The sequence below is a fragment of the Lactuca saligna genome, chromosome 5 (genome assembly GCF_052625555.1).
Source record: "Lactuca saligna cultivar CGN05327 chromosome 5, ASM5262555v1, whole genome shotgun sequence".
Lineage (NCBI taxonomy): Eukaryota > Viridiplantae > Streptophyta > Magnoliopsida > Asterales > Asteraceae > Lactuca > Lactuca saligna.
In genome coordinates, this window is record NC_136421.1 from 276,688,471 (window position 1) to 276,705,487 (window position 17,017).

Here is a 17,017-nt window from a genome sequence, read left to right on the forward strand (position 1 = left end):
TTACTAAATTTTCAAAAGTTATATGCAAACATAATCGACTGCTTTATAAATTGAAAGTTCGTCTAAAGATGTTTGAATGTTGAAAGTGTTGATCGAGAGTAGCCATTAAACTATGAGGTACCGATACTCATTAAATCACATGATCTTGAAGAACTAGTTTGATGAGTTGGTGTCCTCGGGTTGAAAGCTCGTGATTCACAACTTGCGTCTCTACTCAAGTATTCACTATCGTAGTTGTTATAGTATAATTGTTTACTATAACTTCAAAATCTATATTTCTCTTTATTATAATTTCATTTTGACCCGAAAGTTGATGGGTAGTAGTCATATTTTTTATTACACTTTTAAATTTTACAAAATGCATTTAATGTTGAAGAAATTAAAAAAAATGGTGGAGAAATAAAAAACAAGATTTTCTTGTATGAATGTTTCTTACATCACTCGCGTGCGTGTTAGCTGCACACCATAACACTATATTTGACCATTACTGTCTATTTGTGTTTGAGTGACCGATATATCAGATATTTCTCCACTTAATATATCAAACATTTCTCTTTTGACATGATCCCTAGTTAATTTCAAGTAAAGTGCATTATTATTTATTAGTAGTGAAATCAAATCTTAAAGTTATTATATTAGTTTAACTTGTAATTACTTACTTAAATAGTTTAATTAAATTTATAATTAGTCATTTGAATTACCTAAATTATGTATTAGATCAAAATTAATACATTTGACTACATGATGGCAAGAAAAAGACAGTCGAGTCGACAATATGTTTTCGGTATATAACATTTCAAAAAATCCAACCAAGACTATCTAAACACCACTCCTCGGGTTATATATAATCGTATTACAATTAGAACTAACAATTAAATTAGGTATTGCAAGTGAATGATTATAAGTAATCTGAACTAACTAAACTAAAGTAATTATATAAAAAAAACCTAAAATATTAAACTAAACTAGCTATAATGAAACTAAGCTAATTAAACCAAACAAATTAGTATAAATTAACCAAACTATTAAAACGATAATAACAAAACAATTACGAAAGTTCAAAATATAAGAGCATTCTCAATATTAAAGCTTTTTAGGAAAGTTTTTTTCATGAAAAACCTTAAAACCAAAAAGTTCATTGTATCTCCCACAATAAGAAAGTTTTTTCAATGTCTTTTTTGTTGAATGTTTTTTCATAATTAGTTGAAAAATAACTGGACTCATTGAAAAAGCTCTTAGCTAGATGTTTTTATTAGATAAAAATATAAAAATAGTCCATATTGTGTGTATTTTTTCAAAAAAAATATCCAAACCACTAAACTTTTGGGTTGGTGGTCATTTTCACAAAGTTTACTTGTGGTTTTGGTCTCTATCCAAACTAAAAAGACAATTATACTTTTAATACGTTTATTTTTGTTATTTAAGGATTTTTGTAATGTTTTCATAATATTTAAGGGAGGAGGGAGTCCTACCCTTCCAACTCACTCAACCCACTACCACATCAACGTTACATCAGTTTTTCAATCTTCTCTCTCTTCCAAACCTCCCAACCCACAACACATGAAAATCTTATATTTTCCAATCCATTCAATTCATTTGCCACATTACTTTTTTATTTAATTAAATTAAAAAATTATAAAATATAATAAAACATAACATTGTTTATCACAACGTGCATAATAATCAAAACCAATAAAATAAAACATAACATTATCTAATTAAATAAGAAATGTCAATATATTCGTTTTCATTGTACAGATTTATATGAAAACAAAAAATAATAAATAAATGAATAAATAAATAAGAGGGCACGTTATCAACTCCACATGCATCAAAACAACAAAAATAGGAATGAATATTTTATGTTTATTCCTCTATTTAATATGCAATTGAAACAAAATGGACGGGTTGGTAAACCCGCGGAGCGGAGTAAATGTAAGAAGCCGCTCAATCCATTGCTGGCTAGAAACCATATCTCAGCGGAAAATGATTAATGAGGGTAATTAATTTTTGCGTTTATACTCATTTGTTTTTTTTTTTTTTTTTAATTTTTATTTTTATTCAATATACCATTGAACTTGTTGTTTGTATTCATCATAACCCTTTTGACCGACTTTTGACCTGTGATAGCCGGTCAAAGGGTTATGGTGAACATAAACAACAAGTTCGATGGTATATTGAGTACAAAAAAAGGAAAGGGATCAAATGAGAACAAATTTAACAGTTGGTTACCCTCCTGAGTCATTCTCCCCGAAAAGTTAAATGCAATTAAAGTTGCAAAATTATTAAATAACCTTCTTTGGCTATAACGTATATGAAGAGCGTTTCAGATGGGTAACTTCGTTAAAACATGGTCTATGTTATGCTTACTGTGGTTAGCTGTCAATTCCTCTCTCTCAAAAGGATATGATTGTGTATGAGAGGTATATTTATCAGCATAAACGTTCACCTCAAGGTATATTATGGTGATATGTCTGCAAAAGCAACATGATATTATACATATTGATGTTGTATCTCATCCTATGAATTCAGTCTTAAAGCTAAGTAAACTAAAAATCACAGCACTTGTGATCCCACTCGTTTGTAGATTTGTCTAAAATCCATGATACGATAAATCATTCGATTAGAAATGTAAATATAGTCATGAAATGCGCCTGCTTAGTCAAGATTCCCTAATAAATATTCAAGGGGATTACAAAGTTATACATGTATGAATAGTGTTCTTTCGTGGGTTATGTTTTGAAGAGAAACAAGAATGTATCTCATAAAGTCATTAATATCAATAGGAGATGACGTGAGATTTGCTGTAAATGAGTAAAGGGAAAATGACTCAGGAGGGTAATCAACTGTTGAGTTTGTTCTCATTTGATCCCTTTTTTTTTTTTTTTTTTTTTTTTTTATACTCAATATACCATCGAACTTGTTGTTTGTGTTCACCATAACCCTTTGACCGGCTATCACTGGTCAAAAGCCGGTCAAAAGGGTTATGGTGAACACAAACAACAAGTTCGATGGTATATTGAATACAAAAAAAAAAAGGAAAATGACCAAATGAGTACAAATGCAAAAGTTAATTACCCTCAAGGGTCATTTTCCCTATCTCAGCAGTACCTTCCTTACCAAAACTTTAACCCACATGGACTCTTTCCTCCCTAATAGATAATAAAAAGAATGGGTCATCTCTCTCTCTCTCTCTCTATATATATATATATATATATATATATATATATATATATATATATATATATATATATATATATATATATATATATATATATATATATCAGTGTTGTAAAAATCGGTCTAGGCGGCCGCCTAGGCGCTAGGCGGTTTGCAACTGATTACGATTAGGGGTGCTAGGCGGAAATTGGTCAATATCGGTCAAACTCGGGCTAGGCGGTCCTTGGCGGGAAGATTTTACAAAATTCAAATTTTCAAATTTTCAAATATTATACCAAAATTTTCAAAACTTTAAAACTTTAAATTTTTAAATATTCAAATTTTCAAATATTATTACCAAATATTTCAAAAATTCAAAATTTAAAAATTTTAAATTTTTAAATACTATTTTTTCTTAGGATATATTAAGTTTTAATATAGTTTTATTAGTAATTTATGGTCCCTGATTAATCCTCCGATTAATCCCCGCCAAACCGATTAATTGCTTGACCCCAGTCGACCGCCGAGCGATTTTTACAACCTTGATATATATATATATATATATATATATATATATATATATATATATATATATATATATATATATTGCAAATCACAATTTCATCCCCACCTCGCCACTCCAACCCATCACACTTGAACTCACACCAATCAAAATTTTACAAAAGCATCACTTGAGCACCGGAGCTTGTGGTGACTTCAGTTTTTTTGTAAGCTCTGTGTAAGATCTACGATTTTAGAAGTTTTCAAGCTCGAATTCCTAGTAAAAATCCTTCTTTCGGTCTTCATTTCCATCTCCGATCAAAACCCTAACCCTTCCTATGTGTCTCCTTCTTCTTTAGAATCAAGAGTTGTGGAGTCAATACAAGTCCTAAATCGAATATTGACTTCATTTCCAGATCCGACGCCATAAATTGAAGCTTTTGGGTTCACCCTTTTCTTTTGACCCATATATGCAATTCGAGAATATATACCATCTTTACCCATTCATATGGCGGTCTCCGATCGATCAACACAAAATTGGTGGAGGTATTATTATAACTAATGGAGAACACGAAAGTATAGAGAGATCCGAGCTATTTTTGGAGGAGTTGTGTGGCTTGGAGGATGCAAGTCTTGCCCATGTTTGGTTTTCTTCGAAAATATAGTGTGTTTTCATTTTATTGTGATGTGATTTCGATAGGAGATCAGTAGGACTTAGGGAGAACTCGTGGGTGTTTTATGACAAAGTTTTGAAACAACGTTCGAAAACTGATGGGAGCGGTTGATTCGAGAAAGAAGGAGTTGGTTAATGTTATGTAAGAGTGGGTGCATTTGGATCAAATTGGACCAACCGATATAAGTCCTATTTCTTTTAACCATCAACATTTTATGATTGTTTAAAATAGGAGAGTTGAAGAATGCTTAGAATAAAGAAAAACAGAAATCGAGAGATTTCAAGAGAGAACATACCACCAACAATAACTGATGGGTTTTGGTCATAAGACATCCTATGTGCTCATACAAACCCTAATGCTTGGATCTAGGTTTCTCTATTGTACATGCTTTGAATCCAAGACTATAAACCCTAATTCTAACATATGGAAATCGACATTAACATATAATTAGGTTTAAGAACATACCTTGATTGTTATATAGCAATAACAATCACAACTCCACCTTGGATTGACTTTGGAATGCTTAGAGTCACAAGTGTCACTCCTCTAATGGCTCACAAACACCATAAGCAAGAGGATGAAGAGGAGAGAGGATGGAGGCTGCCAAAAAACGTGTGTAAACCCTTACAAGAACCTTAGCCACGTTTTTGAGCCTTAAGGGGTCTTTATATAGTTGGGCTATTAGGGTTATCTAACAAGGAAACCCTAATTTTGATGCTTAAGCCCTAAGCAACCCATAGACTCCTTTTATTAAGCCCATGGACGATTTCTTTATGGGTTTCCCATTAGAATTCGTCCATCCCTTAATACAAGGCAATCCATGGCCCAAATTGCAATTATCTTATAATTACAATTCCAGTCCCTTAAGCTTAATTAATCTCTTTTAGTCACAAAACTAATTACCAATTAATTATTGACTAATATTAATTAAACAATATGATTTCTCCTTTAATATATTATTCCCATAATATATTAATAAATCATATTTAATCCTTTCTCTCCATAATTCATCCTATCAAGTTGCTTTGGTGAAGGCAACCCAAAAGGACCATGCACCATCGGGTCAAGTACATACCAAAATAGTTATGGACTTAGACACTAATCCAACAGTCTCCCACTTGGATAAGTCTAACAACTATTCTGCGTATGACTTCAGATCCCGATCTGCAATCGTAGCTTTCCAAAGCCGCTGTCAACTCTGATCATATCAGATACGCGTGTCCTTAGATAAGGGATCATATATTCCTCCATTCTTGATATCGTCTGAGATATGATTTCTAATCATTCTCTTTGTACTACTTCTCGATTTCCGATTTATGACGACAGACTAATTGAACAAATCAAATTAGCCCTAGCCCGACCGAGCATTTACGTATGTCATCACTAAACCATCGAGGGGCCCAAAGATATCGCTTTTATCCTACTTTGGATAAAAGGAACGAATAAACTTTGATACAATGCTCGCTTGCACTCACTCACCGAATTACACACAACAATATGTTTTATAACACCAAGTTACTGGTGCGTTTACATATTATCAACGTGCAACCGATTCGCAAGATACAACTCACACATCTCTGTTTCAAGAATATAAGATGTTATCGTCTCACTAATCACTCGTGATACAATTCATGGAGTGATCCAAGTGAGCGTGGGTTTAATCCAATGCTCAAATCATATTCATAAGCACTCATGAACGTTGCAGCAAACATTTGCTTATTTCTAATACTCTTTTAGACAATCCACACACCAATTCACGACAGTCTTTATTCATACCTACTTCCAACATATGAACGACTGTGGCCCATTCGAATAATTCGATTAAACTCAATTATTCTGGAAGTCAAAACATGCAAGGTGAAACACAAGAATAATACTAATCCCATTTGGCCTCAAACCTTTGAGTATGAACAAAACACGTTTTATTTATCACCATATCGATTACTCATTATTTGTCGTTTCGGGTAATTAACTTCTTACTTGAATTCCAACACTTGTCCCATGCTCCTAGCATGCACATAATGTTTACCTATGGTTCTTACTTTTGTGAAATAGACAAATTGAACACGTTTCCAATCCTTCTCATTTTACAACTCCAAATCCATTTTCTTAAGTGTGAGAATATCAAATTCTCGCTACTTATAGAATATGCTAGATTCTAACACTTTATGCAACGATCCTTTCGTAATGTCACTGCACCAAAGTCACAAAGACTATTGCCAATGATATTACAAAGTCCTCTATCGGAGATTGTTACAAGACAATTCCTTAGATACGATGTCTCTCACCCAAAGTACATTCCTTTGAACATCCTTTTGCATAAAGGTTTCTAATCTAGACATAGATTTTCAATATTTACTTCCCAATATGGACACGCTTCCATATTTTCCATATGACAACTAATTTCTTAATAGAATCTTATCTATTCGTAATGATGTCGATATTGTCCATCCAATATGGAAACATTTCCATAATTTCCAATACTATACTTCCAACTACTCACAAGCGACCAATCCTCGTCGAACTTTGGATTGTCCTTTGATAGTTGTTTAATTATTTTAGTCAAAACCAATTCTAGTCCCTTTTCCCTCTAAATGCACTAGAAATTTGGAAAATTTTATAATGGTCAAACATTAAATCATTTGCAATCGATCCTATACTCGAAGCGTATGGGACACGACGCACAATGTTTTATTTTCTATGTTCTCAAAATTCGAATTGTGAAGAGGAATGTCGTAATCATAATCGAAACTTTAAGAACACACTATGTACCTTTGACTAAATTTATCAACATTTCACAACCTAATCCTTTAGATTTGAAATGAAGCATAATATTCTCTCCCTTAATTATAGCAAAACAACCTTTCAACTCTTACAACTTTGCAAAGTATGACTCTTGTTTTCTATAATTAATATTGCCAACTATGCAATACTTGCCTTAATAATCATACAATCATAACATTTATGCTCCCACTATCATGATGATTATTATAAAACATAACACTTATGCTCCCACTAGCTTCGACATGTATTCATAAACTTCTTAACTTTCAGAAAAACAATACTTATTGAATTTCTTAAGTTCATGTTTCTAATACTTAGTGCTTTGATAATCTTTTATCAAGGCTTCTTGAACTTATACACTTTTGCCTTAGATAGTTCATATGTGTGTCTTAACAATTAAGACTAATTGCCAAACCTCACAATTCAAATTATGGAAAGGGATGTCGTAACCATGATCAAATTCGAGAATGCAATTTTACAATCACTATCTTCTTAAAATCTTTCTTAGTGAAAGCATTTTCTCACAATCATTTTCATGAAGGAGGAAATCTTATAACACTTAGATTTAAACGGTGTATGTGTTCTTATCCATGTGAATTTGTTAAAATCCAAAGTTTACGACAAATTCAAACTCATATGGATCGAACTTTCTTAATCTTGATTTCTTGACTTATGGTAGCACAGCTGCCCACCACGTCTTCCAAGTAGTTAAGCAGTTCACCTTTTTCCTATCAATGTACTTTCCATTGATCAAGGTCCTTGCCTTTTATGCATTCAAATGAGAACTCATAGGACTCACATGCATAATTAACTCGATTGGATTGGCACAGAAACAAAATAATGTCTTCACGATAGGTTGTAAACCTCAACTCGTGTGCTAGTGATGATCAATAAGGTTTATTTGATTTGTTCTTGAAACCTTTCAAGACCATTAAGACTCCCACTGACTCCTTGACATATAAGATTCTCTTATCAATAAACATTTGTTGACAACCAAATATTCAAGAGTTAGTGTAGCTTTTATCAAAACACTTCATAAATTGGTCTTAGTTGGTCTCTGTCTTATCCACGACATCACAACTTTCCACATTTGATGAATGTTATAAACCTTTAATACTTTTCACTCATTGTCACAATCTTAACTTTAAGACTTGTTATTGGAACGAAGTATGATTGACTTCTTGATTTGACCATTTCTTCAATCTTTGATTCCTCTTCTTGGACATACAATTGTACCAAGACTCACTTGGAGGATCAATTGAGATATGGTTCTTAATCATTAAGTCCTATCATAAAGCATAAAAGCTACTCTCCCTTCTTCTTAGAATGGAGAAACTCTTATCTTTCTGCCTACTTGATTCTTCTTATTCGTTTTGCTATTGATCTAAACCCTTTAATTAATTCAAAATTACACTTAATCTTGTAAGTATAATCATATTTACTAAGCCTTTAGTAAATCATGACGAATATCTTTGTTACTCTTATGGTGAACTTGATCAACACATAACTTTGTGTACTCGATCTCCTAGTCCTTCACTTGACACTTTGTCAATGAATTAGTCCAATTTCCAAATACAAAATTTCTCATTCATCGTGCATCCACGTTGCATGATTCCAAGTTTCTGTCCAATTGAAACTTGGGTGATGAGAAACTCTTCCTATTTGGTAAATTCTCGACATTTCCATAAATAACATAACTAAGAATCATATCCATTCGTTGTAGAAATATGCAAACATCAATTTTCACATAACGATTTCATTGCAAGGAAGTAAACAAATAAATAAATAAGTCAAAATTTATTTTATTTATAAAAGCAGCGGAAAAACATTTGTCCTTACAATGCAAAATCTATTGAAAACTATGTAAAAAGAAAATTTCTAACAACTCTATCATAACTATCTAAGCTCAAAATCCAATCTTCAAGTCCATGAGATCGAGATCCATCTCTTGTGATTAGATTCATCTTGCTCTCTTATCAAGCTTCCTTTCTTTTCACCGATCCTACACAACATTCAAATGTAATCTTATCACATCATGTATTAAGAATCAATGAATAGGAACTTAATGGAGTTAGATAGTCGATTCTTACCTAAAGCGTAGTCATACTTTTGACTCTCCCATCTCTTAGATCTCTTAGGTAAATAGGGCAACTTCGTCTCCAATGCCCCTTCTCTTGGCAATAAAAGCAAATTGACTCCTTTGGAACAACACATGGAACTACTTCAGACATCGCCTTTCTCTTATGATCAAACTTGTCGATCATTGCATGTCTTTCATATCCATAGAGGTCTTGAAGGCAGATTCACCAATCAACTTTGCTTTTGTATTGCGCCAAACCATTGTTGATTCAGTAGCAATAAGCATGTAGGTGAGATCTATAAGTGTCACGTCGTGGTTCATCATATAGTACTCTCTTACGAACTCACTATACGAGTTAGGAAGTGACTGAAGAACCCAATCAACAGCCATCGCTTCACCGACAACGGATCCCATCATTCTTAATCTATCAATGTGTGACTTCATCCCTAAGACGTGTGCACACACCGACTTGCCCTATTTATGTTCACTTGCCAAAAGGGCTTGAGTGATATTGAACCTTTCAATTTCACAATCTTGTGGGTTAGGGAGAATAATTGGAGGAGGAGGAGGAAGTGAAGCATGATTTCTTGTTCCTCGATCGAATCGTGGAATATCATCTTCATGTGGAATGCTTGTTCCACGGGATTTGAGAAGATCATAGTTGTCGAACTTTGACATCGGGAGAAAGAACGAATTCAAGTTAGTTGATTGATTGAGTCCCTGGTAAATCACCCAAATGAAATTCCAAGGCTAGGACCCAACACAATATCCTACAACTCGGGAGAGGGATGCCGTAACCCAAATTGCAGAACATTTGAAGGTAAGTGAATGACGATTCACTAATTTCCACCATGAAAAACGAAAAAGAAATTTAAGTTTTAAATCTATGAAAACTCCTAGATCCTTTGAGATTCATTGAACATTTCAATGGCATGTTTAAATCTCGATATGCCCCTCTAGTTTGTGACTGGGATGCCGAGGATCACAAAGCGGGTGTGAATAACCATGCAAACTACATGGTTCCCTCACATGTTACAATCACCTATTCGATGTGCCGGTAAACCACACACGCTCCACCGAACTATGACAAACATTGAGTCACCCTTTGCTACCTTTGCTTAGAACCATTTAGTGTGCCGGTAAACCACACACGCTCCACTAACGTCTTCGCAAGGGCACAAAGTGTAATTTCATGGAATTGCATCGATTCACTTTTGCCTAAGTAACTAATATTGGGAATTTGCAAAACATTTAGTTACTATGTATTTCATTATACTTATAATGGAAGGTTTCGTCCTATCCTACCCGTTCGGCTAACGACCCTCCACTAGTCAAGAGTGCGGTGGGTAAGAGTGGATACCCATTCAATCGCCATTTTATAGGCAATTTCCTTAAACACCCCTTATAGACCAGCTTCGTGAATGAGGCCTACTAACGGTAAAACTGACTTTTACTCATACATATATATAATGTTAGACCTTTAATGTTATATATATATAGTATAGGGTGTATTTCACACTTTTAAAATACTATATGGTTAACTTTAACAATTACACTTTTAATTCAATTAAATGGTTAACCTAAACTTTTATGGATTTATTAAACCTCTTTTAATTATACTCCTTAATTAATTAATAAAACCATAAGGGTGTGATTTGAACTTTTCAAAACATTACTAGGGTTTTAGAATTTAACATTTCTAATTAAACTTTTAATCAACTTTTAAATTCCAAAACTTGATGGCAAGTTTTGAAACATTTCAAAACATTAGGGTTTTAACTATTTAAATTTCAAAACTTTAAAACTTTTGGGTTCAAATTTAAACTATAAAACCTAAAGGGGGAAAATATGAAACTTTTCATAACAACAAGGATCAAATAACAAATAATCTAAACTAACATTTAGTTACATAATTATCCATATTTGATTTGTTTAATGATTTCTTGCAAAACAATTTATCAATTTACTAAAAATAATTAATCAATTATCTTATAAGGAAACAATTATCTTGTTAATTGATAATTATCTTTAATTAGATCAAGAATATAGTCATATATATCATAAAATCGGATTTATATTGATCTAACATGATAAGGTAACTATCCATATGCAAAAACAGCAAGAAATCCCGAGATAAGCATTATCTGACGCTCAAACTCGCCGAGTACCACACTGTACTCGCCGAGTTGAGGTCTACTCGCCGAGTACACTGTGGTACTCGCCGAGTTCCTCAGCCATAAAGCCCAAAAAACGATTTTCCAGTTATACAATGCATCAATACAATTGAAACCAAGCTAGTCTCTGATACCACTGATGGGTTTTGGTCATAAGACATCCTATGTGCTCATACAAACCCTAATGCTTGGATCTAGGTTTCTCTATTGTACATGCTTTGAATCCAAGACTATAAACCCTAATTCTAACATATGGAAATCGACATTAACATATAATTAGGTTTAAGAACATACCTTGATTGTTATATAGCAATAACAATCACAACTCCACCTTGGATTGACTTTGGAATGCTTAGAGTCACAAGTGTCACTCCTCTAATGGCTCACAAACACCATAAGCAAGAGGATGAAGAGGAGAGAGGATGGAGGCTGCCAAAAAACGTGTGTAAACCCTTACAAGAACCTTAGCCACGTTTTTGAGCCTTAAGGGGTCTTTATATAGTTGGGCTATTAGGGTTATCTAACAAGGAAACCCTAATTTTGATTCTTAAGCCCTAAGCAACCCATAGACTCCTTTTATTAAGCCCATGGACGATTTCTTTATGGGTTTCCCATTAGAATTCGTCCATCCCTTAATACAAGGCAATCCATGGCCCAAATTGCAATTATCTTATAATTACAATTCCAGTCCCTTAAGCTTAATTAATCTCTTTTAGTCACAAAACTAATTACCAATTAATTATTGACTAATATTAATTAAACAATATGATTTCTCCTTTAATATATTATTCCCATAATATATTAATAAATCATATTTAATCCTTTCTCTCCATAATTCATCCTATCAAGTTGCTTTGGTGAAGGCAACCCAAAAGGACCATGCACCATCGGGTCAAGTACATACCAAAATAGTTATGGACTTAGACACTAATCCAACAATAACTTCCTCAGCTAGGTGTATGACAAGACACTGCATCAAATCAAAGAACCTAGGATGAAATATTATCTCTAACTTGGAGTCGTTTTGAACAATAACGTCTTTCATGTTATTAAAATCATCTAGATGCAATGTTTCTAAAGATTGTTACAAGTAATTCAGAAAATATTAATTAGTATGCACGTTTCTTTTTGTTAGGAAGAATAAATCAAAGGCACGTAGTATGCATTACCTGGTCTTTAGCTAGTATAAGTTAGTTCCTAGTTTTCAGCATGTTTCCTCTTTAAATTGCAAGGCATAATGTACATGTATTTATGAATTCCTTTATGAAATAAACACATAAGAAGCATTTTGCCTCAATATTTTGTTCTTCTATCTTATATACTATACATTGTTTCTTGTTGATTAGCTTGTAAAAAGCTGATTAAATACTATTATTGTGGTATCAGTGAAAAGCTGATTAAATACTAACATCGTGGTATCAGAGCAACCCTGGTGCATGCCCAAGTATCAATCTTGTGAAGAGATGACAAGAAACAATGGCAATATGTCAAAGAAGGTTAAATAACTCCACTATCCAATGTTATCAAGAATCAACTATGGAGCATGGGCAATCAAGATATGTGTCTTCATGCAGGCTCATGGTGTATGGGATACAGTAGAACCCAGAACTTCAAATACAGTTGTGGACACCAAGAAAGATAAAATGGCGCTAGCAGTTATTTACCAAGGGATACCTGAAGACCTTTTGATGTGGTTGGCTGAAAAGAAAACAACCAAGGAGACATGGGAAGCCCTGAAAACAAGATTTATAGGAGCAGATGGAGTAAGAACAACAAGAATACAAACTCTCAAAGACTGAGTTGAGTCACTTACCATGAAAGAATTGGAAGGAGTGAATGAATTTGCTGTGAAGGTGAGTAACATTGTAAGCTCAATGCGCACTCTGGGTGATACTATAGAAGAAGCCTATGTGGTGAAAAAACTGCTTAGGGAAGTATCAACCAAGTTCCTATAATTAGCCTCAACCCTGAATCAATTTGGAGATCTAGATGAAATGATCGTAGAAGAAGTAGTTGTTAGATTAAAAGCACATGAAAAAGGATTAAAGGGCATACCGAAAGTGATGATCGAAAGCTTCTCTTGACACATCAAGAGTGGTCAGATAAAAACAAGAAGAAGGGACAAAGTGACTCCAAATCCAAATCGCATAAAGGAGGTTTTGGAGGCTCACGTGGATGAGGTAGAGGCGGAGGTAGAAATGGTGGAGGATGTGGTCGTGGTAGAAGTGCGTCAAATCACTAAAAGGAAGGAAGCCATGGGGCCTCTAACAGTCAAGAAAAAAGCACAATGCAGTGCTACAACTGCCAGGAACATGGTCATTATGCAGCTGAGTGCAACATTCCAAGAAAGGAGAGAAGCCACGAGAAAAACCTGATTCAAGAAGACTCTGAACCTGCACTGTTGTTAATGTCCCTTGAAAATAAAAAGGAAATCGATGAAGTATTTCTAAATGTGGAAAATGTGCATCCAAAGTTGAAAACAAAAGGTGGGAGACAAACTAGTCAAGTATATGGTATCTTGATACAGGGGCAAGTAATCACATGACTAGTGATGAAATGAAGTTGCACAACCTAAACAAAGAAATACAAGGGTATGTCAAATTTGGAAATAAATATAGAGTCAGAATTGAAGGAAAGGGTTTGATAGTTTTTCAATGTAAAAATGGTGAATTGAGAAGATGTGAAGAGGTATACTACATACTTGATTTATGCAACAATATTATCAGCCTTGGTCAACTATTAGAAGGAGGAGATGAGATCCAGATAAAAGAGACATTCCTTTGGGTTCATGACCGCACAGGAAGATTGCTAATGAAGCTACAAAAATCTCCAAATCGTCTCTATAAAATTAAACTTGTGGAAGTCAATACAAGATGTCTAATTGCTGAAATTAAAGACCCAACATGGCTATGACACACTAGGTTGGGATATGTAAATTTTACCTCATTAAAACTAATGTCTGATAAAGGTTTGATCGAAGGAATTCCCAAGATGGAGATTCCACCTAAACCTTGTGAGGGATGTCTCATGGGAAAGTAAACCAGACATCCATTTCCATCATGTACAAGCTTCATGGCAAAGAGAAGATTGGAACTTGTACATGGTGATCTATGTGGTCCAGTCTTACCACCAACACCAGCTGGGAACATGTACTTCTTGCTTATGGTGGATGATTATAACAGAGTAATGTGGGTGTACCTACTAAGATCAAAAGATGAGGCTTTCAAGAATTTTAGAACAAAAGTTGAAATGGAGACTGGAGAAAAATTAAAGATGTTTAGAACAGATCGAGGGGGAGAGTTTTTCTCAAATCAATTCACCATGTATTGTAATGAAACTAGACTCAATCATCATTACACCTCACCCTACTACCCACAATAGAATGGGGTTGTAGAGAGGAGAAATCGAACAATTTTAGAGATGGTTAGAAGATGCTTAAAGACAATGAAAGTACCTGATGTATTGTGGGAAGAAGCGGTAAGCTATTCCGTTTACATCTTGAATCGATTGAGTTCTAAGGCCCTCAAGGAGATCACACCGTACGAGATGTGGACTGGAAGAAAGCCAAATGTTGGTCACTTAAGGGTTTTTAGGTGTATAGCACATACGAAGATAGCCAAGAATCACTAAAAGAAATTGGATGACAGAAGTAAGAAGGTAGTATATTTGGGAACAGAAAAGGGGTCGAAAGCTCACAGACTTTTGGATCATGATACGAGATCAATATATGTAAGTAGGGATGTGGTGTTTGAAGAAGATCAAACCTGGAATTAGGGGGAGACAACCAAGATCAAAGCAATTCCAGGTATGAGCTTCACTCTGGAAGGTTTTGATTTTAACGATTTGGGTGAAACTGAAGTTCATGAAGACAAAGTTCAAGAAGATGATAGCGATCCAGACCCATATACTCCTCAATATGGTGTCAGGTAAAGCGGGTCAACCAATAATGAAGATTGGATCGAAGATGAACAACCCATTAACTCACCACAAGTGAGCCCACTACCTGGCAGCTCACAAAGTGTGCCCACAAACCAGCCGGATTCGCCCAATTTGCCCATAACCCTAGTTTCTACGACTCAAATTCCGTCTCCAAACACCGCCTCAAGCTCCATAGGCGGTGGCGCTCCAAAACGGTATCCATTACTCACAAATCTATACGAGAACACAGAGGAAATACAATTACCCCCTGAAGAACTGTTGATGATCCGCAACGAGCAAGAAACGAATGGGTCAGTGCAATGAAGGAAGAACTGGCATCAATTGAAAAGAATAAGACCTGGACCCTGGTTGATCTTCCAAAAGGGCGAAAAGCAATTGGCTTAATATGGGTTTACAAGGTGAAGAGAGAACCAGATGGGAGAATTGCAAAGTACAAGGCGAGAATTTTAGCAAAGGGATACGTACAAAAACAGGGTATCGATTATGAAGAAGTGTTCGCTCCGGTGGCTAGAATTGAGACGGTGCGTATAATTTTGGTTCTTGCAGGATCAAGTGGATGGTGGGTGTATCACCTGGATGTAAAATCAGCTTTATTGAATGGAAGATTGAATGAAGAAGTGTATGTGATGCAACCTGAAGGTTTTGAGAGAAACGGAGAAGAAGTCAAAGTATACAAGCTCTCAAAAGCCCTGTATGGACTAAAACAAGCTCCTAGAGCTTGGAATGCATGCCTAGAAAAGTACTTAAAAAGCCTCAGGTTCACAAGGTTTTGTCAAGAGTACTCTGTGTATACAAGGAAGAAAGTGGGCAACATCTTGATAGTTGGAGTGTACATAGATGACTTGCTGGTCACTGGTAGCTGTTCCAAAGATGTGGAGGAATTCAAATTGGAAATGAAAGCCAAGTTTGAGATGAGTGACCTTGGGCTACTGAATTATTACTTAGGGATTGAAGTTAACCAAGATGAGGCTGGTATAACCTTAAAGCAAGAGGCATATGCAAAGAATATCTTGAACAAGACATACATGATGGAGTGCAATGCAACAAGAACTCCTATGGAACACAAACTAAAGATGTTTAAAGAAGAAGAAGGAGAATTAGTGGATCCTACAAAGTATAGAAACATAGTTGGTGCACTCAGGTACTTGACACATACACACCCTGATCTTTCTTTTGCAGTTGGAGTAGTTAGCTGGTTTATGGAGATACCACATGTAAAACATCTCCAAGCAGTGAAATCCATCCTTAGATACATTAAATGTACTCTTAACTATGGTTTGACATACACTAGAGGAGAGAAGAGAGTCACCCTCACTGGATACTCTGATAGTGACTTTGGAAAAGACTTGGAAGATGGGAAGAGTACAGGAGGGATAACTTTCTACATGAATGGGAACTTAGTGACATGGGCATCACAAAAGCAACGTAGTGTGGCCTTGTCATCATGTGAAGTAGAGTTTATGGCTGCAACCCAGGCAGCCTGCTAAGGCATATGGCTCCGCCGGCTTCTCACTAAAATCACTAGGCAAAAGGTACCTCCAATTGATCTGCTAGTTGATAATAGGTCGACACTAGACTTAATGAAAAATCTAGTTTTCCATGGGCGCAACGAGCACATCAATATAAGGTATCACTTTATTAGAGAATGTGTAGAATATGGGGAAATTGTGGTCAGTTATGTGTGTGGGACAAAGCAGAAAGCAGAC

The 17,017-nt window shown here is 34.8% G+C and overlaps 1 protein-coding gene across 1 annotated transcript; it reads left to right on the forward strand.

Moving 5' to 3' along the window:
• The first annotated feature begins 13,659 nt into the window (after positions 1–13,659).
• LOC145046735 (uncharacterized) lies at positions 13,660–14,285 on the forward strand. The gene is made up of 2 exons (XM_078995010.1): positions 13,660–13,858; positions 13,900–14,285. Exons 1-2 carry the CDS (start codon positions 13,660–13,662, stop codon positions 14,283–14,285), a joined length of 585 nt encoding a protein of 194 aa, XP_078851136.1.
• The last annotated feature ends 2,732 nt before the right edge of the window (positions 14,286–17,017 follow it).